At 37.1% G+C, this 23,069-nt stretch overlaps 2 protein-coding genes across 5 annotated transcripts in view; one reads left to right on the top strand and one right to left on the bottom strand.

The window, feature by feature from the left end:
• The window catches only part of LOC140162457 (N-acetylneuraminate lyase-like), a 38,877-nt gene extending 35,068 nt beyond the window's left edge, over positions 1-3,809 (bottom strand). For 2 of the 3 annotated variants that reach the window (XM_072185700.1, XM_072185701.1), the window contains exon 1: positions 3,655-3,808. The gene's annotated coding sequence lies outside the window, so the exon portion shown is untranslated. Of the gene's footprint in view, positions 1-3,654 lie in introns of all 3 variants that reach the window. The other variant, XM_072185702.1, reaches the window with a different exon arrangement.
• Positions 3,810-4,129: 320 nt separating this feature from the next.
• On the top strand, positions 4,130-22,471 carry LOC140162449 (uncharacterized). Of its 2 annotated transcripts, none has more exons than XM_072185689.1 (6): positions 4,130-4,242; positions 6,637-6,862; positions 8,760-8,874; positions 10,491-10,620; positions 19,214-19,391; positions 20,437-22,471. In XM_072185689.1, the coding sequence occupies exons 2-5, from the start codon at positions 6,712-6,714 to the stop codon at positions 19,355-19,357; spliced, it is 540 nt and encodes a 179-aa protein (XP_072041790.1). In that variant the 5' UTR covers positions 4,130-4,242; positions 6,637-6,711; the 3' UTR covers positions 19,358-19,391; positions 20,437-22,471. The 2 variants fall into 2 exon arrangements, with proteins under 2 accessions (XP_072041790.1, XP_072041791.1); XM_072185690.1 differs by lacking the exon at positions 4,130-4,242 and adding an exon at positions 4,400-4,473.
• Positions 22,472-23,069: the final 598 nt, after the last annotated feature.

The following is a 23,069-nucleotide window of genomic DNA, read 5'->3' as shown; positions in this document are numbered from 1 at the left end:
TTTTCTTTAACTTCAAAATATTGCAAATCATGCATTTACGTCTAAACCGCTAATTAGCGGTAATAATTGATATGCGCACTTGGCACATGCTTTACATTATATAATGAATCCGCATCTATTTGTGTGTTCGGGCTGCCCGAAATTACTGTTGACCAGAATGTTCCAGAGTCGGGCATTATCTTTACATTTTGCGTAAAATAAATTGTATTTCATTTCATTTTCTGTTTTAAAACTGCTATTTGAAAGTCTAGCATATATATACATTTAATCGGTAGGTTTTCACATAATTACATACTTTTAATAAAATTGTATAAATTGAACTGATAGCATTCTGACCATTACGTAGGGATTTTATAAAATCTGTTTGTGTTCATAAAACTAGTCATGCACTGCGGTAATATAACACAGCCCATTGTCAGGACTTAGTACACGACCTCGTACTGCTATTGATTTTTAAGCGGGAACTTTGATTTTAGACATGGTACACGTTGACCATGCGATGACTCAATTGTTCCACTTTCAACTGTACTGCTTTTGTTCAGTATCGCGGCAAGTATGATACTCACTTTGATGTAGTATTTGACCAGCTTCCATGTGTATTACTTCCATGGTTGAACATATATATGTTCAAGTGCAAGGAACCAGATCTGGTTTCTTTATACGAAATCATTTACAGGAGATATTCATCATTTTCTACCCCGGTATTCAAAGATTTATCGTCTGAATATCAATCGTGCATAGCACATTTACGTGTATCGATCCCGGGTATTCATTTTAGTGTCTCTGGCTGTATCATGTACTAGTTATTAACCGGGCGATGTCGGTGTGCCTCATATGTATGAGTATTAGCGCACTGCGTACAGACAAGCTGTACTTATTTTTACTCTGGAACCTAGAGTAGATGAGTGTATTTTTGAAGTACAGTCAACACAACAGTACCGGGATGAACCCCTGCTCTTTTCGAATAGCCTGTGACGTTCTTTAACGTGCACACTGCATAAATGTCAGAAATACATGCACATGAGACCGACGGCTTAAAGTGCCCTCCGAAGCACTAAGCAAGTAGAGTGAAGTGCCTTGCTCAAGGACACAAAGAGCCAGCCGAGCTCAGGCGGACCTCGGATTCGAACCCGTGACCCTTGGGCTTGGATTCACAGCGCCTTTAACCGCTCAGCCACGCTCCCCTCACTTATTTGGCTCAAAATCAAATGGGGACATATCTGACAGTAAAAGCTAACATTTTATGGAGAATAAATTTCTATTTTTACAGAAATGTTATAATATGGCTTTAATCATGTTAAAGGAGGATTTTGTGATCCTAGCATCCTCTTTTAATGACATTTTTCAGTAGATATCCACGAAAAAAGCTTATTTCCAAAATTTCAGTTGATTCCGATTTTTGCTTTGCGAGTTATGCATGATTATGTGTATTACACTGCTCCATAGACAATGTGTTGTAATTTCGTTCTGGTGCACCAGAACGAAATTCAAATTTAGCGATATTTTTGCTAAACAAATTAATCTGCAAGAAATATTTGGTACATAAACATTATGTAGCCAGAGCTATCCAGTGGTGTAAAAATCTCAACTGTTTTTGGGAAAAGTGGGGGATGAGGCTGTGGATCACGAAATGCCCCTTTAATAGATCACTAGCGGGATACCCGCGCTTCGCGCGGGTCCCCGCTAGATGAGTAAATGGGAGCGTTCACTATAACAGGAAAAATTACTGAACAGGTAGAATCATTGAAAAGGTACATTTTTATTTATCTAAATCTGTCTCTTCTAACATTTTCTTTTTTAGCTTAGCTTGTGTTTTTCCGTTTCCATGTTATTTATTTATTTAACCCAGTTCCCATTATTTTCTTAATCTGTTCTTTCTTACATTTCCTTTTAGCATCTTTTTTTATTTGCTGCTTGTGATTTCCCTTTTCCATGTTTTTTATTTAATTCTGTTCTCATCATTTTAGCTTCTTTTTTCTTACATTTCCTGAAATTGCTGAATAGTTTCTTTTCTTCTTTGTTTCGTTCCCGTTTCATTTAGTTACTTTAACCCGTTGGTCTAATTACTCGTACCTTTTTGTCCTCATTTTAATTTAATTTGTCTTTATAGTACCGCTTCATCCCGTGACCCGTCCATGTACCTTTTTGTCCTTTATTATTTTTCCTTCTTTCCGTATTATCATGTCCACTGGTCTCTGGCTCGCAAATCGTGTGGTGGCTCTGGCGCCGTTCTGCGCAAGCATTGGCGTAATCGCATTACATACGCTGACGCCGACGCGCTGCCGCCAGCTGCAGTAACGCGTAGGCTGGTAACCGATTTTCATAACAAAACCCGTTTTTACCCATATTTTCACTGTTTTTGCAGCCAATTCTTGACCGTTTTCAACCAAATAAAGTTTAAACACGTTCCCGTATATTCATCGATCTGCCGTATGAATGTGGCGACATTTGGATCCAAACTGACGGAGCCTTTCGATCTTCATACATAGATAGATAGATAGATAGATAGATAGATAGTCACAACATTCCCCTATTTATAGTAAGACTAGCGGGACACCAGCGCCACGCCTGCTGGTCCCCGCTAGATGAGTAAATGGGGCGTTCACTAAAACAGGAGGAATTACTGAACAGGTAGAATAATTGAAAAGGTAAATTTTATTTATCTGAACCTGACCCTCTTTAAGCCCACGTTTCCATTTTAACTTCTTTCTTTTTTTAGTTTTTCTACATGGACCAATTTTGTTCCATTTAAAAAAAAAATTCTGCTGCTAAGCTTCCGATTTTCCGTTACCATGCATGTTTTTTTTTATTTATTCAACCCCGTTCCGTTATTTTCTAAATCTGTCCTTTCTTACATTTCCATTTTAGCTTCTATTTTATTTGCTGCATAGCTTGTGATTTGCCGTTTTCATGTTATTTATTTAATTCTGTCCTCAGTTTAATAGCTTTTTTATTTAAACTTCCTGATTTTATTATAGCTTTTTTTTCCCTTACATTTCCTGAAGAGTTTCTTTCTTTCCTTCTTTAGCCTATTTTATTCCCGGTTTCATTTTGTGACTAAGTATAACCCACATACTCGTACAGCCTCTTTGTCCTCATTTTGTTTTCTTTTTTATTTATAGTAGGCCTACCTCTTCATGTTGTTTGTACTTTTTAACACACATCTGTTTCCCGTATTTATTACGCTACTGTCGTTCACCCGTAGTATCATTCATTACGTGACTCTGCGTCGTTTACGCGTGCCATGGCGTAGTGCTGCGTTACCAGCTGCGGTATCGCTTTAGCTACTGTGAGAGCGTTTGGCATTAGATACGCCGCCATGCAGGCCTAGCTTAGTAACTGACTGCTTTTTTGTTTACCTTGGATAGCAACGGACCACATTTTCACTGATTTTGAGGCCAATTCTTGACCGTTTTCAACCAAATAAAGTTTAAACACGTTCCCGTATATTCATCGATCTCCCGTATGAATTTGGCGACATTTGGATCGAAACTGACGGAGCCTTTCCATGATACATAGATACATAGATAGATAGATACAACATTTCCCTAATTATAGTAAGATGAGAATGTTTCAAAAAAATGTCATAAGCTTACCAAAAACAGCCCTGACCAAAAAATGGGCAAAAAAGTTAACACTTCTTCAAATACTTACTGAATCAATGACACAGGCTGCTTTTTACAATGAACAATTTGATACAGTTCACCGAACATTCGATCAAATCGCTGAAAGAAAAATATTTTACAACCGAAAATCAGCTGTGATTTTGTTTATTTTGAGATCCAGGAGCTATGACAATTGGATTTGCCCAAGTCTAGTTTTGCATCCCACGCCCCCTTACCTACACCACAAAGGTGAGACGTGTGTACAAAAGACTTCTATCAAGACTAAACCTTACAAGCGTAATAAATAAGGAATTTATAATAAAATGAAATAAGTCATAGTTCCATATTTTATGTTTCAAAAAAGAGCATATAATGTTTAAATTTTAATATTGTACATGGTAAAATGAATGAAATGGTAAAATTAAGATTTCTTAAACTAGATTAAATAATCTGAAATCAGCTATTTTTATGGAAAAAGTTCGGCGAACCCGGAAATAACATGTGTCGATCAGCTGTAAACAGATTCATCAGATGGCAGCTTGACAGAAATTCGATGAGGCAGGGAAATAATTTATGTGGTGGATAAAATCTTCAAATTACACGTATCAAATTTATCCGTAATTCTATACATTCCCGGGTAAGTTTGTCATATTTATGTCGCCAAAATGACGATAGATATTTCCTGGAAAAAAAATGTGTAGGCTTTTGAAATCGATGACTCATACGGTTCATGGCCACTGGAAGAAAAGTGGTGTCCATGATTAATATCATGATACTACTGTGTGTTTACTGTATATTGATCAATGTTCGCTGGATAGCTTTAAATACCAGTGATATAGTGGTGGACAGGAAATATTCCATGATCACGGTAATTTGTCATCCTTGCTTTAATTTATATCTCTTTAGAAGTAAAAATGTAATTGGTGACAATTTAGGTATGGAAGAGAAAAATTAGCCTGGGGTGGGAGTGGTGGCCAGGACAGTCAAGCAATTGTTGGCAGACCAAGGAAGAAAGAGATAAGGTCTTACCTCTTTCTTCCATGAGCAGACCAAAAGGGTGGGGTGAGTGCAAGCAATTTTTGGTATATTTTACAGCAGTCAAGTAATTTTCTTGGGAGATACAAAATCCTCCCCTACATACATGTAGATATTGTTATGTATCCTCATTAGGCGGAGGTGCCCTATTAAGTGTTAGCTTTGGACATTTAATTAATTTATTCATTTTACACCGTAAGGTAAAGTCGAGTGAAAAATAAATAAAATAATTGAATAATTGAATATCCAAAGCTAACGCTTAATAGAGTGATTCCGCCTAATGCTTTCTTCTACCTTTCTTCATAATAAATAAACATGTACGAGGGGGTATCCAAAAGTTTTTGACATCACCCAGAAGGAAAAGAGTTAATTATATCGATGAAATTTTGTCAATGTATTCACTGGTCCTTAAGTACATTATGGTCCAAAAATGGTCTCATAAGTATGTTTACTTTCTTTACAGGTGGTGCTAGATGGGCAGTAGGCGCATAACCTTTTCATGATAAGATCCTCCACTTTTTTGAGTTTCTTCACTGTGGCCAGGGGGGGGCCGGCCAAGATTGGCTGAATTTTGACGTTGTCATTGGTTTTACACGTAAGCACAAAAATGTCTCAAATTATTCCAAAACTGTACGTATGTTATTAAGCACTATTTTATCAGTCTAAATCCGTTGAGGTTCGCCAGTGAACCTCATTGTAAGTACTGTTTTTTGAATGTTTTGTATGAATAACGCACGGTATGTTTATGATATATACCTAAAAAATTCCCCCATTGTGTATCGCGGTTCGCGTGGTCTACTGGTAATGGGTCTCGCCTGCGGTGCATAGGGTCCCGAGATCGAGTCCCGCTCACTCCCGGCTATAATTTTTTTTTTCTTCACATTTATTTTGAATCCAAAAATATTTATTTTTATGTGAAAATTTATACATTCACTGAGAAATATATTTTGTGCATTTTTTTTCTGTAACGGGGCCAATAGAGCTAAAAACACAACTCAGCACGGGCGCCCAATGTCCAGGCAGTGTTGCCGCCATATTGTCTGTTTTGTTTACGATATTGGCTGTTGCCACAGTGAATAATGTAGTCCACCATCGTCTGACTGTGGCCGCATCATCCGTAAGTGATGGACATCCACTTCTTGGCTCATCTGTGAGGGACATGTGGCCAGTTTGGAATTTTTTTTTTCAAAAAGCAACAGTGCCATATGATGGGCAATCGTCACCGTAGATAGCTTTCATTTCATCATAGATTTTCTGAGCATTGTAGGCCTAACCCTCCAAATGCAGGAACTTAATCACGCTGTGTGCCTCAATTTTCACCATCTTGCAGGTTATGCGCCTACTGCCCATCTAGCGCCACCTGTAAAGAAAGTAAACATACTTATGAGACCATTTTTGGACCATAATGTACATAAGGACCAGTGACTACACTGACAAAATTTCATCGATAGCTCTTTTCCTTCTGGGCGATGTCAAAAACTTTTGGATACCCCCTCGTATGTGCTGTACCTGAATTTTTTAGTACTATATCGCAAAGGTTTTATGTGCACAGTTTACCTATATTTACGTTTGTGGACCTTTTTGGATGGGGGGGGGGCAAATTTGGAAAAAGTGGACTTTACTTCAAAATTTGGACCTTTTTGACCAAAAATGCATAAAAACCTATTTTTTCACTCGCCATGCTCATAAATGGGACTTTTTGGGCCAAATAAGGGGACTTTTTGGGCCTTTGGTGATTTGTTTACAGGCCTGTCTATAATAATATACCTTCCTTGAGTCAATAAAGTGAAATCAAATTTTGAGATTTTCTTAAAAAGCTGTATAAATTTTCACAGGAATCTGTTCATGCCAATTGAATTCCTTGCATCATTTCCTTTCTGAAAATGTATACTTTTATATACTTCTCATCATTACATTTTATATAGTAAAAAAACAATATCTAAATTACTGACTTGAGAGTGAGGAATTGACCAAATTGAATTTTATTTATTTTCAGATTTCAACTTTAATGCATATAACTACAGAGTGACCAGTTTGCTTATAAAATCACAACTAGACCGAATCAAAGTTTATGAAGCACTTTGACATGTGCACCTACCTGGGGTGCCTGGAACGAGAGCACCAGTATCTACAGCAAAGAATACCGCAGTCAGCAGCTGAGTCATCTTGGCAGGAATCAGCAACAGCAGCTGCTGTTCATCAAGATATGGACATGGACACAGGTGCATTAAGTGTTTACCTTTCTCTGTCCTTTATTCTTGCATTCCTTTATCATTTCTACTTTCTCCTTCCTCTCATCCTGACCTGAATGGGAGTATTTTAAAGGCAGAATGTATGATTTTGGTCAAATTTTAAATGTGTAATTCTTTGCCAAAAATTATTACATAATTTATTAGTAACAACTGTCAAGGAAGTTTTCTGATTATGGGGTAAAATTAAGAAAACCACTTACATTTGTGTGTATATTAGCATAGCTGCTTAAGGGATCTAAAATGAGCGTTTATTGCGTTTCGACAGTATTTATTTTTTTGTGCGACATGAGAGCACCTCAGACCTATCGAATTGCATTCTGAATACGAAGCATGTCTTTCTGATATCAAATAATTTTCATTTTTTGAAAATCACAATATAATGCAAATTTTATGACAAATTATAAAAATTTGATATTTTTCAAATTTTTGATATATAAAAGTCCTCGAAGTGAATTATATAAATCTAATGATATATTCTTAAAGTATATGTAGCAGGGAGGAAAAGCCGACGGTCAATTGAAAATGTTGACCTTTCATATTGAAGATATGGATTTTTTTCCCAAAAAGACCTAACTTTTTTGGTGTTTTGGGAAAAAAAATCCATATCTTCAATACTGAAAAGGTCAAAATTTTCAATTGATCGTCGGCTTTTCATCCCACCTACATACACTTTAAGTATAAATCATCAGATTTATAAAATTCACTTCAAGTACTGTTAAATATCAAAATATCAATTTTAATGATTTGCCATAAAATGTGTATTAAATTGCGTAATTTAAAAAATCAAAATTATTTGATATCAGAATGACATTCTTCGTATTCAGAATGCAATTCGATATGTCTGATGTGCTCTAATGTCCCAAAATAAATACCGTCCAAACGTTCATACCCCAGCCCTTAAAGCCATATTAAAACATTTCCATAAGAAATAGAATTGTATTTTCTTTTCACAAAATGTTACTTTCACTGTCAGATGTAACAAAATTTATGTATATTATAGGGGAAAGGAATCCAGTTACTACACTGGAATTTCAGTGACTCAAGACAAGGGGTATGTTATTTATGATAAGGACAGGTACCCCTAAAATGTATACCTCATTTCTTATAATGAACCACTTGTCTTCAATCACTGAAATTTCAGTGAAGTAATTGGTTTCCATGTCCCTATAATATATATATATTTTGGTCTATTTAGTTTTTGAGAAAAATGCAAAATTAGTCACAACCGTTATCAGGGGGTGTAGTACCACCTAATTCTTTTGTTCCTTTCCCAGGTCTACTTTCTGCTTCCTCTCATCCTGACCTGAATGAAATAATTTTAAAGCCATAATGTATGATTTTAGTCAAATTTTAATTTTCTTTGCCAAAAATTATGACATAATTTATTAGTAACAACTGTCAAGGAAGTTTTCTGATTATGAGGTAAAATTTTAAAAAACCCACTTATATTAGCTGTGAAGCTCTCATGGGGGAATTGGCAAAGTAAAAAACGGGGATAACTGGGGATCCCCAGATTTATTATAAAACTGTAATCAAAGCACTTCAGTCTTAGTCCATCCCCGGGAGTCTGTCACATGGTATTTTAGTACATCAATAGGCATTACAAATCATGCAAAAGTAGAAATTTTGGACTATTACATAATTTGTCATAACTACATTCACCTAGCTTTTTTACCTTCCTCCATTTTTTCTTTATTTTCCCTTCGTTCTCTCTCTTTTTCTCACTCTCTCCCATCCCTCATTCCTTCCTTCCTTCCTTTCTGTTTTTCTATTTTTTTGTGAGTATATGTAGTTTTAGATTGTCATTTGACTTTAACAACCACTTTATTATAAATTACGTACTTCATTTACATTTTCCCCTTTATAGATCAAACTAATAAATCCTACCACCCTGGAGAAGGAGTGTGTAACAATCAAGTCACTATGCAGCCATCCAGTACTGCAACAAGCCAACAGTACAAGTCTTCTGAAACTTGCTCCACGTAAGTAGGCCTATGGAAATTCTTTGATAAATATTTTGTCACTATCAAGAACTGAAGAAAGAGCGTGGGGGAAATTGAAAAAGAGGAAGGAAAATAATTTTTGCTTTAATGGTAGGCAGCCTCAATGTAAGATATAACAGAATATGAAATAATTGGACCACGCCCTTTAAAGGCACTATCACTATCAGAAAGGGGCGTAGTCCAATTATTTCATATTCTGTTTTATATATTACATTCTATTACCCCACGACCCATTATTCAAAATCGCGCACTGTGATTTGTTGAAACGCGTCACGTGAAAGACCATTAATTAGCAATAAAGTAGCCAGGGCAACGAACTTTTTGTTCTTCTTGCATCACAGCGCACAGCAAAGCGTGTCGCAGTATATTAGCGCCGTTACGCATACTACGCAAAGCATTACGCTTGGTTATGTGTTCTGCAATACTTGCTATCACTTACGCTTTGGCTACGTGTAGGCGCTCCACCTTGAGGTAAACAACTTCAAATATTTGGGCAAAAAAAGTGATATTTTCTCTTTAAATCGCACTATTTTGTGGTAATAGAATAGAAATAAAGGGTGCAGCATTATCATTTACATGCAAATAATGTGTCCTTGGCAGTAAAAACGTTTAAATAATGGGTTCGGCTGCGCCTCACCCATTATTTATGTTTTTACTGCCTTGGACACATTATTTGCATAAAGGATACTGCATTACCCTCTATTTCTTTAGTGAAGCCTACCATTTAAGCAATAATGTGTCCAAATTTTCAATTGTATTTCTCTAGCAGATTTGATATGAAAAGCAAAAAAAAGTGTATAACAATGCCCCATAGAATATTGCATATGTACACTTCCGGTGGTTTTTAAATTGATGTATGTTCTCAGTCATCCAGTTGTAGTAGCATGCAGGGTTCGAATTCAGTCAATTTTTTTGCATCACAGTTTGTGCTATGCAAAACACATGTTTGCATAGCAGTATAGCACTTTTAGCTATGCATTTTGGAAAAGTGCATAGCAGTTGATGGAAATTGCATCGCATTTTGCGATGCGATACCGTCGAATTCGATCGCTGGTAGCATGAAATTTGGAATTGAATCAAAATACTGGACTTACTATTTTTAGCAGTGCTACATTTTTTGTTTTCGTTCATGCCATCTGAACGAAACATATCTCGGCTGTTAAATTTTACTTAAGTAATGAGAAAAATATAAGTTACTGATCTCAGTTTTAATGAAGAAAAGTGGGGGACGAGGCTGTAAATTGAGTCCACAAGTGATATAAAAGAGTGAAAAATTCACTCTCTTAAATAGTGAAATGAGTGAAAATCACTCCTAAAAGAGTGAAATCATTTCTAAGAGAGTGAAAATTACTCCTACAAGAATGAAATTCATTCCTAAAGAGGTGAAAATCACACCTTAAACAGTGAAAACCACTCTGTCAAGGTATGATATAAGGGACATTGCACTATTTCTAGTAATGTCTGTTACATGTATATCATACCTTGAAACACTCTTTTAGGAGTGATTTTCACTCTTTTGGAATGATTTTTGCTCTTTTGGAGAGTGATTTTTTTACTCTTTTATAAAGAGAGTATGATATTTGATCTTGTTACAGATGTCACATATGTTGGAGATTACAAACATACACTCAGGGATGTGAGGAATGTGGAGGGTTTGCCTTGACTAGGCCATGCCCAATATGTAATGGGAAATGCTTGGCTATATGGAATAGAGAAGTAGATATGGTATGTATTCTCATATTAAGGGATACAGGGGGTGTGGAGTGGGGGAGGGTTTGCCCTGACTAGGCCATGCCCAATATGTAATGGGAAATGCTTGGCTATATGGAATAGAGAAGTAGATATGGTATGTATTCTCATATTAAGGGATACAGGAGGGTGGGGAGTGGGGAGGGGTTTGCCCTGACTAGACCATGCCCAATATGTAATATGAAATGCTTGGCTATATGGAATAGAGAAGTAGATATGGTATGTATTCTCATATTAAGGGATACAGGAGGGTGGGGAGTGGGGAGGGGTTTGCCTTGACTAGACCATGCCCAATATGTAATGGGAAATGCTTGGCTATATGGAATAGAGAAGTAGATATGGTATGTATTCTCATATTAAGGGATACAGGGGGGTGTGGAGTGGGGGAGGGTTTGCCCTGACTAGGCCATGCCCAATATGTAATGGGAAATGCTTGGCTATATGGAATAGAGAAGTAGATATGGTATGTATTCTCATATTAAGGGATACAGGAGGGTGGGGAGTGGGGAGGGTTTGCCCTGACTAGACCATGCCCAATATGTAATGGGAAATGCTTGGCTATATGGAATAGAGAAGTAGATATGGTATGTATTCTCATATTAAGGGATACAGGAGGGTGGGGAGGGGGGAGGGTTTGCCTTGACTAGACCATGCCCAATATGTAATGGGAAATGCTTGGCTATATGGAATAGAGAAATAGATATGGTATGTATTCTCATATTAAGGGATACAGGAGGGTGGGGAGTGGGGGAGGGTTTGCCCTGACTAGACCATGCCCAATATGTAATGGGAAATGCTTGGCTATATGGAATAGAGAAATAGATATGGTATGTATTCACATATTAAGGGATACAGGAGGGTGGGGAGTGGGGGAGGGTTTGCCTTGACTAGACCATGCCCAATATGTAATGGGAAATGCTTGGCTATATGGAATAGAGAAGTAGATATGGTATGTATTCTCATATTAAGGGATACAGGAGGGTGGGGAGTGGGGGAGGGTTTGCCTTGACTAGACCATGCCCAATATGTAATGGGAAATGCTTGGCTACATGGAATAGAGAAGTAGATATGGTATGTATTCTCATATTAAGGGATACAGGAGGGTGGGGAGTGGGGGAGGGTTTGCCTTGACTAGACCATGCCCAATATGTAATGGGAAATGCTTGGCTATATGGAATAGAGAAGTAGATATGGTATGTATTCTCATATTAAGGGATACAGGAGGGTGGGGAGTGGGGAGGGTTTGCCTTGACTAGACCATGCCCAATATGTAATGGGAAATGCTTGGCTATATGGAATAGAGAAGTAGATATGGTATGTATTCTCATATTAAGGGATACAGGAGGGTGGGGAGCGGGGGAGGGTTTGCCTTGACTAGACCATGCCCAATATGTAATGGGAAATGCTTGGCTACATGGAATAGAGAAGTAGATATGGTATGTATTCTCATATTAAGGGATACAAGAGGGTGGGGAGTGGGGAAGGGTTTGCCTTGACTAGACCATGTCCAATATGTAATGGGAAATGCTTGGCTATATGGAATAGAGAAGTAGATATGGTATGTATTCTCATAGATAGATAGATAGATAGATAACAATCTTTATTCAGGGTATTTCATTCAGTTTACAAAAACTGGTCTCCCATGAGACCCTGATAATAATTACATTATATAAGATTTTAACAATTTACATATCAAGAGATAAATTACATAATACAAAAGAAAAGCAAAATTGAACAATGAGTACATATATGTACATGTAGGTAACATTTACAAATCAAGATGATAAAATGTATTTTATAAAACATGAATTTTAACAAACAGGAAGTGAAATTTAGTACTAACAGAGGTGGAAAGGTGTGAATTATATGCTTATCTTTGATTTGAACATATTCACATTCATTGATGTAAGATTAATGCGAACATCAGAAGGCAGTTTGTTCCACACTGAGGCACCTCTGTAAGAAAAAGTTCGTTTCCCTGAATTATTATTCCAAGATGGCAAGACAAGTGTATTACAAGATTGACTTCTGGTACATTTTGAATGAATTGAAGAAGTAAAATAAATTGCCATGAGAGGTAAGAAGGAGCATCATGATGAAGACATTTAAAAACAGTTACAAGAAGCTGTTTATCCCATCTTACATTTAATCTGTCCCAGGAAAGAGTGCTCATCATATCAGAAATGGGTGTTCTAATGTCGGCAGACAAAAGAACACGAGCAAGTTTGTTTTGAAGAATTTGGAGAGAATTACAATGTTCAGAAATGCAGTTTGACCAAACAGGACTGCAATAATCAAAGTGTGGGAAGACCAATGCATTGGCAAGTAAATTTAATGTGGCTGGAGGAAGATAGAACTTAACTCTGCGAATGACACCAATACGTTTAGAAATAACAGAAGAAATATAATTGATATGGTCATTCCAAGTTAAGATTGGATCAAATATGACCCCCAAATACTTAAATTTATCAACCTTTTCGATAGACTCATTACCATAGATAAGTGAAATGTCATCAAAATTTTTCAAAGTATGATTTGTTCCAAAAAGCATGTACTTAGTTTTCTTAATGTTAAGAGTAAGCTTGTTGATTTCAAACCACCGAGCAATTTTTAACAAGCTATCATTCATCTGAGTCTGAAGAGCATATGGGTCTGACGATTTGAAAAGCAAAGTTGTATCATCAGCATACATAACACATTTACAATCAATACATTCAGGAAGAGAATTAACATAAATTATAAACAACAGTGGACCTAAGATCGAACCCTGTGGAATGCCGATGTTTACATTCTTAAAATCAGAGAGTGTAGAGTTAACATTGACTGATTGTATTCTACCACTTAAGTACGACCTAAACCAATTTAAAGTATTACCAGTGACACCATAGCTATGAAGCTTTTGAAGAAGAATTTTGTGATTTACAGTATCAAAAGCTTTTTTGAGGTCCAGGAACAATGCTCCTGTGACAACACCCTGATTCATGTTATTTAAAATGTAATCGGAAACATCAATAAGAGTAGTGGCAGTAGAGTGATTACGTCTGAAGCCTGACTGACAAGGGTTTAAAATGCTATTTTCAGTGAAGAAATTGTAAAGTTGATCATGAACAGCTCGCTCAATAATCTTAGAAAGGACAGGAAGCACAGAAATTGGTCTATAATTATTTACATCATACTTATCACCCTCCTTATGAATAGGAGTAATTTTGGCTTGCTTCCAGTCATTTGGAAAACAAGATGTATAAAGCGAAAGATTACAAATATAAGCCAGAGATTTACAAATAACTGAGCAGCAGCCTTACATCGAAATTACTAATACCAGGTGATTTGCTGTTGTTCATCTTACAAATTTCATCAAAGACAAATTCAGGTGTAATATAATCAAAACAAAATTGAGCATTAACACGATTACCCAGAGCACATTCTTTGTCATCATAATCATTACTGTTAAATTTAGTGGCTAGACTGTTTCCAATTGATGCAAAAACTCATTGAATTTGTCCGCAGTTTCTTTATCATTAGCTGTGATTCCCTCATTTGATTTGACAGCATGAACAGAAGACTTATTGTCAGGAATCAACTTTTTAATAGTAGACCACAACTTTTTAGAATTATTTACATTTTCATTAATAGCATTGCAACAGTAAGTCTTTTTCAAAGACTTATTCATATTATTAACCTTATTTCTCAACACTTTAGCAGTCTTCCAATCTTCAGGATTGTTGGTTTTGTGTGCTTTCTTGAAGTGGTAATCTCTATCTTTAGTTAATTGAATGAAGTCCCTAGTAATCCATTCAGGAAGTGGTGATCCTTTCACAAGCTTTTCTTTTATAGGTGCATGATCATTACAAACATCATTGAATAGTTCTTTCCAAACACTTAATGCATCATTAACATTATTACAATTTAAAACCTTATCCCAATTTTTACCCTTAATAGAGTTAATAAAATCATTATCATTAAATTTTTTCATTGAGCGATACTTAATTGTTTTTGAAGGAGCTTTTGGTTTTTTATTTTTCCGTACTAAGTATATTAAGGAGTGATCGCTGATACCAAAACTATGAACACCCGAGTCAGAAACTCGATTAGGATTAGAAACAAAAGCAAGATCTAATTTTGTTTTGGTTGTTTCAGTAATTGTGTATAATCATCAATAAGTTGCTTCATGTTACAATGAGTAGCAACTTTATTTATTTTACTACTGTTACATTTTTTACATAAATCCAAATTAAAATCACCAACTATTACAACATCATCATAAATAGAAGTACAGTTTTGAAAGACTAAATCTAATTTGTCTAAATAGGCAGCCTTTGAATCAGGAACTCTGTATACAGTTCCAAGGAGAATTGGCCTAGTGTGAGGAAGATTGATCTCAACCCAGAGAGCTTCAACTTCATTATCATACAAATCAGATTTCTCTTTGAAAACAATACCATCTTTACATAACATAATAATCCACCATGCTCCATTGTTGTTCTATCAAGTCTACAAAATTTAAATCCTTCAATTGTAATATTACTATCATTATCATCATTATTCAGCCAAGTTTCTGTCAAGCACAAAATATCAATATTATTTTCATCAAGTAGAATTCTGACATGGTCCACTTTGTTTCGTAAACTTTGAATGTTAAGATGAGCAATTGTAAACCCTTTAGACACTTTACAATTATAATCAATAAATGGTTCATTACAAAAAGGAAGTTCAATGAGACATGTTCTGTAAAAGCATGAGTGGCACCAGTAAGAGGCATTATCATTTTCAATAGATACACAATCAATATGGTAATTTAGAGAGCATTGAATACAAGTGGTTTCAGATTGGGATGCTCTTATTTTACAATTACAAGTTCCACAAATAGAATTCTCAGAATGACTAGCAAAAGAAGATGATATATCTTTGGCAGCACATTTTTTTAAATTATTATTTGAAGTTATACTGTCAATCACATTTCCTGTTGTATGAAAGTTCAAAGAATTAACATCACAAGCATCCTTATTCTTATCAATTGAGATCAAGTCTCTATTGTCATCAAAATTTGTTGGAACATAATTACATTTAATATATTTTGTATATTAAGGGATACAGGAGGGTGGGGAGTGGGGGAGGGTTTGCCTTGACTAGACCATGTCCAATATGTAATGGGAAATGCTTGGCTATATGGAATAGAGAAGTAGATATGGTATGTATTCTCATATTAAGGGATACAGGAGGGTGGGGAGTGGGGGAGGGTTTGCCTTGACTAGACCATGCCCAATATGTAATGGGAAATGCTTGGCTACATGGAATAGAGAAGTAGATATGGTATGTATTCTCATATTAAGGGATACAGGAGGGTGGGGAGTGGGGAAGGGTTTGCCCTAACTAGACCATGTCCAATATGTAATGGGAAATGCTTGGCTACATGGAATAGAGAAGTAGATATGGTATGTATTCTCATATTAAGGGATACAGGAGGGTGGGGAGTGGGGGGGTTTGCCCTGACTAGACCATGCCCAATATGTAATGGGAAATGCTTGGCTACATGGAATAGAGAAGTAGATATGGTATGTATTCTCATATTAAGGGATACAGGAGGGTGGGGAGTGGGGGAGGGTTTGCCCTGACTAGACCATGCCCAATATGTAATGGGAAATGCTTGGCTATATGGAATAGAGAAGTAGATATGGTATGTATTCTCATATTAAGGGATACAGGAGGGTGGGGAGTGGGGGAGGGTTTGCCTTGACTAGACCATGCCCAATATGTAATGGGAAATGCTTGGCTATATGGAATAGAGAAGTAGATATGGTATGTATTCTCATATTAAGGGATACAGGAGGGTGGGGAGTGGGGGAGGGTTTGCCCTAACTAGACCATGTCCAATATGTAATGGGAAATGCTTGGCTATATGGAATAGAGAAATAGATATGGTATGTATTCTCATATTAAGGGATACAGGAGGGTGGGGAGTGGGGGAGGGTTTGCCTTGACTAGACCATGCCCAATATGTAATGGGAAATGCTTGGCTATATGGAATAGAGAAGTAGATATGGTATGTATTCTCATATTAAGGGATACAGGAGGGTGGGGAGTGGGGGAGGGTTTGCCTTGACTAGACCATGCCCAATATGTAATGGGAAATGCTTGGCTATATGGAATAGAGAAGTAGATATGGTATGTATTCTCATATTAAGGGATACAGGAGGGTGGGGAGTGGGGGAGGGTTTGCCCTGACTAGACCATGCCCAATATGTAATGGGAAATGCTTGGCTATATGGAATAGAGAAGTAGATATGGTATGTATTCTCATATTAAGGGATACAGGAGGGTGGGGAGTGGGGAGGGTTTGCCTTGACTAGACCATGCCCAATATGTAATGGGAAATGCTTGGCTATATGGAATAGAGAAGTAGATATGGTATGTATTCTCATATTAAGGGATACAGGAGGGTGGGGAGTGGGGAGGGGTTTGCCCTGACTAGACCATGCCCAATATGTAATGGGAAATGCTTGGCTATATGATAGAGAAGTAGATATGGTATGTATTCTCATATTAAGGGATACAGGAGGGTGGGGAGTGGGGGAGGGTTTGCCTTGACTAGACCATGCCCAATATGTAATGGGAAATGCTTGGCTATATGGAATAGAGAAATAGATATGGTATGTATTCTCATATTAAGGGATACAGGAGGGTGGGGAGTGGGGGAGGGTTTGCCTTGACTAGACCATGCCCAATATGTAATGGGAAATGCTTGGCTATATGGAATAGAGAAATAGATATGGTATGTATTCTCATATTAAGGGATACAGGAGGGGGGGGAGTGGGGAGGGTTTGCCTTGACTAGACCATGCCCAATATGTAATGGGAAATGCTTGGCTATATGGAATAGAGAAGTAGATATGGTATGTATTCTCATATTAAGGGATACAGGAGGGTGGGGAGTGGGGAGGGGTTTGCCCTGACTAGACCATGCCCAATATGTAATGGGAAATGCTTGGCTATATGGAATAGAGAAGTAGATATGGTATGTATTCTCATATTAAGGGATACAGGAGGGTGGGGAGTGGGGGATGGTTTGCCTTGACTAGACCATGCCCAATATGTAATGGGAAATGCTTGGCTTTATGGAATAGAGAAATAGATATGGTATGTATTCTCATATTAAGGGATACAGGAGGGTGGGGAGTGGGGGAGGGTTTGCCCTGACTAGACCATGCCCAATATGTAATGGGAAATGCTTGGCTATATGGAATAGAGAAATAGATATGGTATGTATTCTCATATTAAGGGATACAGGAGGGTGGGGAGTGGGGGAGGGTTTGCCTTGACTAGACCATGCCCAATATGTAATGGGAAATGCTTGGCTATATGGAATAGAGAAGTAGATATGGTATGTATTCTCATATTAAGGGATATAGGAGGGTGGGGAGTGGGGGAGGGTTTGCCCTGACTAGACCATGCCCAATATGTAATGGGAAATGCTTGGCTATATGGAATAGAGAAGTAGATATGGTATGTATTTAAGAAATAAAGGGTAATGCATTATCTTTTACACCCAAATAATGTGTCGAGGCAGTAAAAGCGTAAATAATGGGTGAGGCGCAGCGAACCCATTATTTAAACGCTTTTACTGCCGAGGGCACATTATTTGCGTGTAAAGGATAATGCTGCACCCTTTATTTCTATTCTATTACCAGAAAATAGTGCGATTTAAAGAGAAAATATCATTTTTTGGCACAACAATTTTAAGTTGTTTACTTCAAGGTGGAGCGCATACGCGTAAGTGACAGCGAGTATCGCGTAGAATGTGTTACAGCGCTTGACCCATTATTGCAGAATAATGGGCTCTCACGTGACGCGTTTTAACAAATCACAGTGCGCGATTTTGAATAATGGGTCGTGGAGGTAATAGAATCTCATATTAAGGGATACAGGAGGGTGGGGAGTGGGGGCGGGTTTGCCTTGACTAGACCATGCCCAATATGTAATGGGAAATGCTTGGCTATATGGAATAGAGAAGTAGATATGGTATGTATTCTCATATTAAGGGATACAGGAGGGTGGGGAGTGGGGAGGGGTTTGCCCTAAATAGGTTGATGTTTGTGGTGCAAGCAATATTAACCCTAACACTCCCAGGTACAGGTTCTACAAAATACTAGAATATATTCACTGTGCATGCATGCGTCCTATGTGATGCGATTACCCAAACACCCTAAATGATATATCCGCTCAGTTTCGTTGGCTGGGCCAGTGAAGCACCTGTGGCTATCAGTCGCTGACCTTACTGCTTAGCGGTCTAGGGTTCGAATCTGGACAAAAACAAACAACTTAAAGATCTGGGGCATTAGAGAGTTAATGATACGTGTTGTACTGGCGTGTCCAGGATCTTTTCCTGCGGGGGGGCTCAGCCCCTCTTTCAGAGTTGCAGGGGGCTTAATGGCTAATATTGCCAAAAAAATGGCCAATTTTACATGATTTTTAACAAAGTGCGGGGGGCTTCAGCACTTAAAGCCCCCTGGACACGCCACTGTGTTGGATTTACCGTAACAAGATTTTTCATAGCTATTTTGATTTGTTTCAGTCCAATGAGATGAAGACAGCCTTCTGGGATGGCACGTGTCGACTGACGAGAGCGGAACAAGAGGCTCACATGTTACATAACTTTGTAAGCAATGATGTTGACACGTTAGTGGATGCTTTTAATGACCTGGGACGAACAAGCTGACCAGACCTGGCATCCTCCTCCTCACAATCACCAGGTGAGAGGCTATTCCATTTAAAATCCACACTCCCCCTGTGGAAGATTTTGGAAATATCTACCACAGAGGGAGTATGAATTTCAAATGGAATGAGCATATTTAAGAAGCAATTGGGCTATTGAAAATATCTTCCATAGGGGGAGTATGAATTTCAAATGGAATGAGCATATTAGGCAGCTCCATTTGAATTTCATACACCCTCTGAGAAATATTCCACCTGAATCTGTCATGGAGGGAGAGTGAGTTTCAAATGGAGTTGCTAATGTGTTAATTCCATTTGAAATTCATACTCCCCCTGTGAAAGATTTTGAAAATATCTTCCATAGGGGGAGTACAAATTTCAAATGGAATGAGCATAGGCAGCTCAATTTGAATTTCATACACCCTCTGAGAAATATTCCACCTGAATCTTTCATGGAGGGAGAGTGAGTTTCAAATGGAGTTGCTAATGTGTTAATTCCATTTGAAATTCATACTCCCCCTGTGAAAGATTTTGAAAATATCTTCCATAGGGGGAGTACAAATTTCAAATGGAATGAGCATAGGCAGCTCAATTTGAATTTCATACACCCTCTGAGAAATATTCCACCTGAATCTTTCATGGAGGGAGAGTGAGTTTCAAATGGAGTTGCTAATGTGTTAATTCCATTTGAAATTCATACTCCCCCTGTGAAAGATCTTTCCAAAATCTTCCACAGGGGTAGTGTGGATTTTAAATGGAATAGCTCAATGTAAATACAGAGTTTATAAGCAGATTATAAGAAATCTTGGGCTTCTTTTCAACCACTTTAAAAAAAAAAAAAATATTTAGGAAATATCACTATAGTGACCAATCACACTAGCATAACACGTCACATGGCACGGTCATCGTATAGCGTATATTTAGCTACGTCACGAGGTTCAGTCATTATACTTTTTCAATAATCCGCATTTGTCTGCATATTTAAAAGTTATTATCTGTGATTGGATTAAACACATTGCGTATATTCATGAGGTTATTAATGTAATTTCAATAACTTTGTTATCCTTGTGTTGCTTCTTACAGGTGAGAGGAGGAGAAGGACTACCAAAGGAAACTCAAGACAGTCAAGAAAACCAGCGCTTAAAGGTACCGCAAAACCTGCAGACAGGCGAGGACGTCCTGTGGGGGCACCATGGAAGGGTACCACAAAGGGAGTAATTGGGTTATATTAAATATCATATACCTCATCTAAAGATTACCACCATCTGATTGGTTAAAAGTAACTATTCCTCGGCATATAGTTCTGCATGTGCTTTGTTCCCAGCGTAAAATGATATAATTACTATAATTACTACGCTATAATTACTCGGAAATCGCAGATTGTAATCTGTGCCGTTCGCATTGAAACTATTAATTTCTCTGATGCTTTTAACCAAACAGATGACAAGAATCTTAAGATTTGGATATAAAACAAATATTGAGAATTCTTTTGAGGTTTGTATTACGCTATATGCAATTACTGGTACTGGACTATTGCATTAATCAGTAAGTGCATATAAACACAATTTCAGTATGTGAAAACCAGATTTTGGGCTGATAAATAGGGCTATTCCTGTTGAAATCCATACACCCTATGGAAGATATGACCTTAATACATTCCCCACAGGGAGTATGAATTTCAAATGGGATTACCTGCATGGGTGACTTCATTTGAAATCTATGCCCACTCAGTGTGGGAGATTAAGCTCCATGTCTTCCATAGGAGTGTATGGAAAGAGTCTATTGCTGAATTGCTAATGGTACATAAAAAGAGTTACCAAAGTTTTCCAGTACTGAAAAGTATTACCAATAGTAAGTTTATTTATGATAAGTTTATTTATGTATATAGTTTGAGATGTTTTCTATTCAACCAAGGGAGCTTCAGGGCATTATTAAATATGTGCATTTTCTTGTGAATATACTTTTTAAACAATTCCTGGTGTTAAAATTAGGCATAAAATTGTGTCTTTTAGTGAAAGATTTTGGATTTTTACAGACCCAAACTTCGCCAATGAGCTTTTTTTGGTGTTAAATTTTTAGCGTTTCAAACTAACATAATTTGTAAAAGAAAGATTTTTCCCAACTCTATATAAAGCATATCGTGTGGGTCTATATAATTATATTTTTGTCAAAATATCAGTTTTGATTTCACCATTTTTCACTTGCGACTGCCAAAATGTACAACTTGGTACTTTATTTTGAATATAATAAATATACCAGCAGAAATAATCAATGTTTCTGTTGTGGCATGCAAAATCATCCATCCATGGGTAAATACCCGCATTGATTTTGAAAACATTGGTAGTCGGAAGTGAAAAATGGTGGCATCAAAACCAAAATTCTGACAAAACTATGATATATAGCCCCGTATGATGTGCTTTAGAAAGTTGGGAAATATCTTTCATTAGTGAATTATATTACTTGTAAAAAGTTGACTCCCCCAAAAAGCTCACGGGCGAAGTGCAGGCTTGTCAAAATTGAAAGTCTGACACTAGGTGACTAAATTTCACACCTAAGTTTGACACTGGGATTTAAAATAAATATATAGTATCAAGCATTATGGTTTTCTTCTGATATTTACTGAAAGAATGAAAATTTATTTTAAAGTAAAAATGTGTAGCTAACAATTTCGCTCATTTTAACACTGAATTTGATCAGTGCAGTGCCTAATTAAATGTCTGTGTGAGCCTTGTATAACAATAGCCACAAGTGACTAGCATTTTGAGTGTATACAGGGGTATGGGCATCAATCCCGGGGGGACAGGGGGATGTGTCCCCCACTTTTTGGCAAAATGACCTATTTTTGTTCTTTTCAGCCTCTTTTTGACAATTCAGGCTGATTGATCCCCAGTCCCCACACACACACTTCAAGCCGGGTTGGCGGCGCTAATGTACGTATAGGGGAGAGAAGAGCACAATTTAACATGATACACTACAATGGAAACCTAAGGCCTCGTATCCATAGGCTGTTCCCTTGTGGCTTGTGCCCATGTTCCGTGTTTACTTTTTCCCATGTGACCTGCCACACAGACAACGAACCTTTGTTTTGCTTAGTGGCCGCTACGGTTAGTTATCTGTGTGGCAGGTCACATGGGAAAAAGTAAACACGGAACAAGGGCACAAGCCACAAGGGAACAGCCTATGGATACGAGGCCTTACATGCAAAGGCAAAGGACATTTTTGAACATACCGTTAACTTGACATTAGTGAACCAAATTTGTACTTTTGAGCTGCAGTAAACATAAGTACAAGTCAATTGAATTGATTTACATAATTATTAAAATAAAAACCTACCCTTTGAAATAAGGGTGACATTAGTTAATCAAATTTGTACTTTTGAACCAAATTTGTACTCAAGTAAAAATAATTATAAGTCAATTAAATTGATTTACATATATATTCAAATGAAAACCTACCCTTCAAAATAACTTCAATTAATTTCTTTTCTGATTAACATTTACTAAAATATAATATTAACTTAACATTAATGGACCAGATGTTGATATTTACTTATGGCAGAAAAAAGGCACCTCACACAATAATGTGAATGGTGGTCTAACAAGCTGTTTATTATTTGCAATACACTGTATATTCTTAATTGTGTGACCAATTGCGTAAAATATTCTTAGAAACAACAACTTGTCCTTACAATGATATTACGCCAAAAAAAATTGTAA

The sequence above is a fragment of the Amphiura filiformis genome, chromosome 10, assembly GCF_039555335.1.
Source record: "Amphiura filiformis chromosome 10, Afil_fr2py, whole genome shotgun sequence".
In the NCBI taxonomy this organism is placed as follows: Eukaryota; Metazoa; Echinodermata; class Ophiuroidea; order Amphilepidida; family Amphiuridae; genus Amphiura; species Amphiura filiformis.
This window is presented reverse-complemented; position numbering and strand designations above follow the sequence as displayed.

Bases quoted from the DNA above. Each gene is read 5' to 3' on its own strand.
- LOC140162449 (XM_072185689.1), top strand. From the start codon at position 6,712: ATGAAGCACTTTGACATGTGCACCTACCTGGGGTGCCTGGAACGAGAG. The intron at 6,863-8,759 runs GTGCATTAAGTG...TCCCCTTTATAG, and splicing joins AGATATGGACATGGACACAG to ATCAAACTAATAAATCCTAC. The intron at 8,875-10,490 runs GTAAGTAGGCCT...ATCTTGTTACAG, and splicing joins TCTTCTGAAACTTGCTCCAC to ATGTCACATATGTTGGAGAT.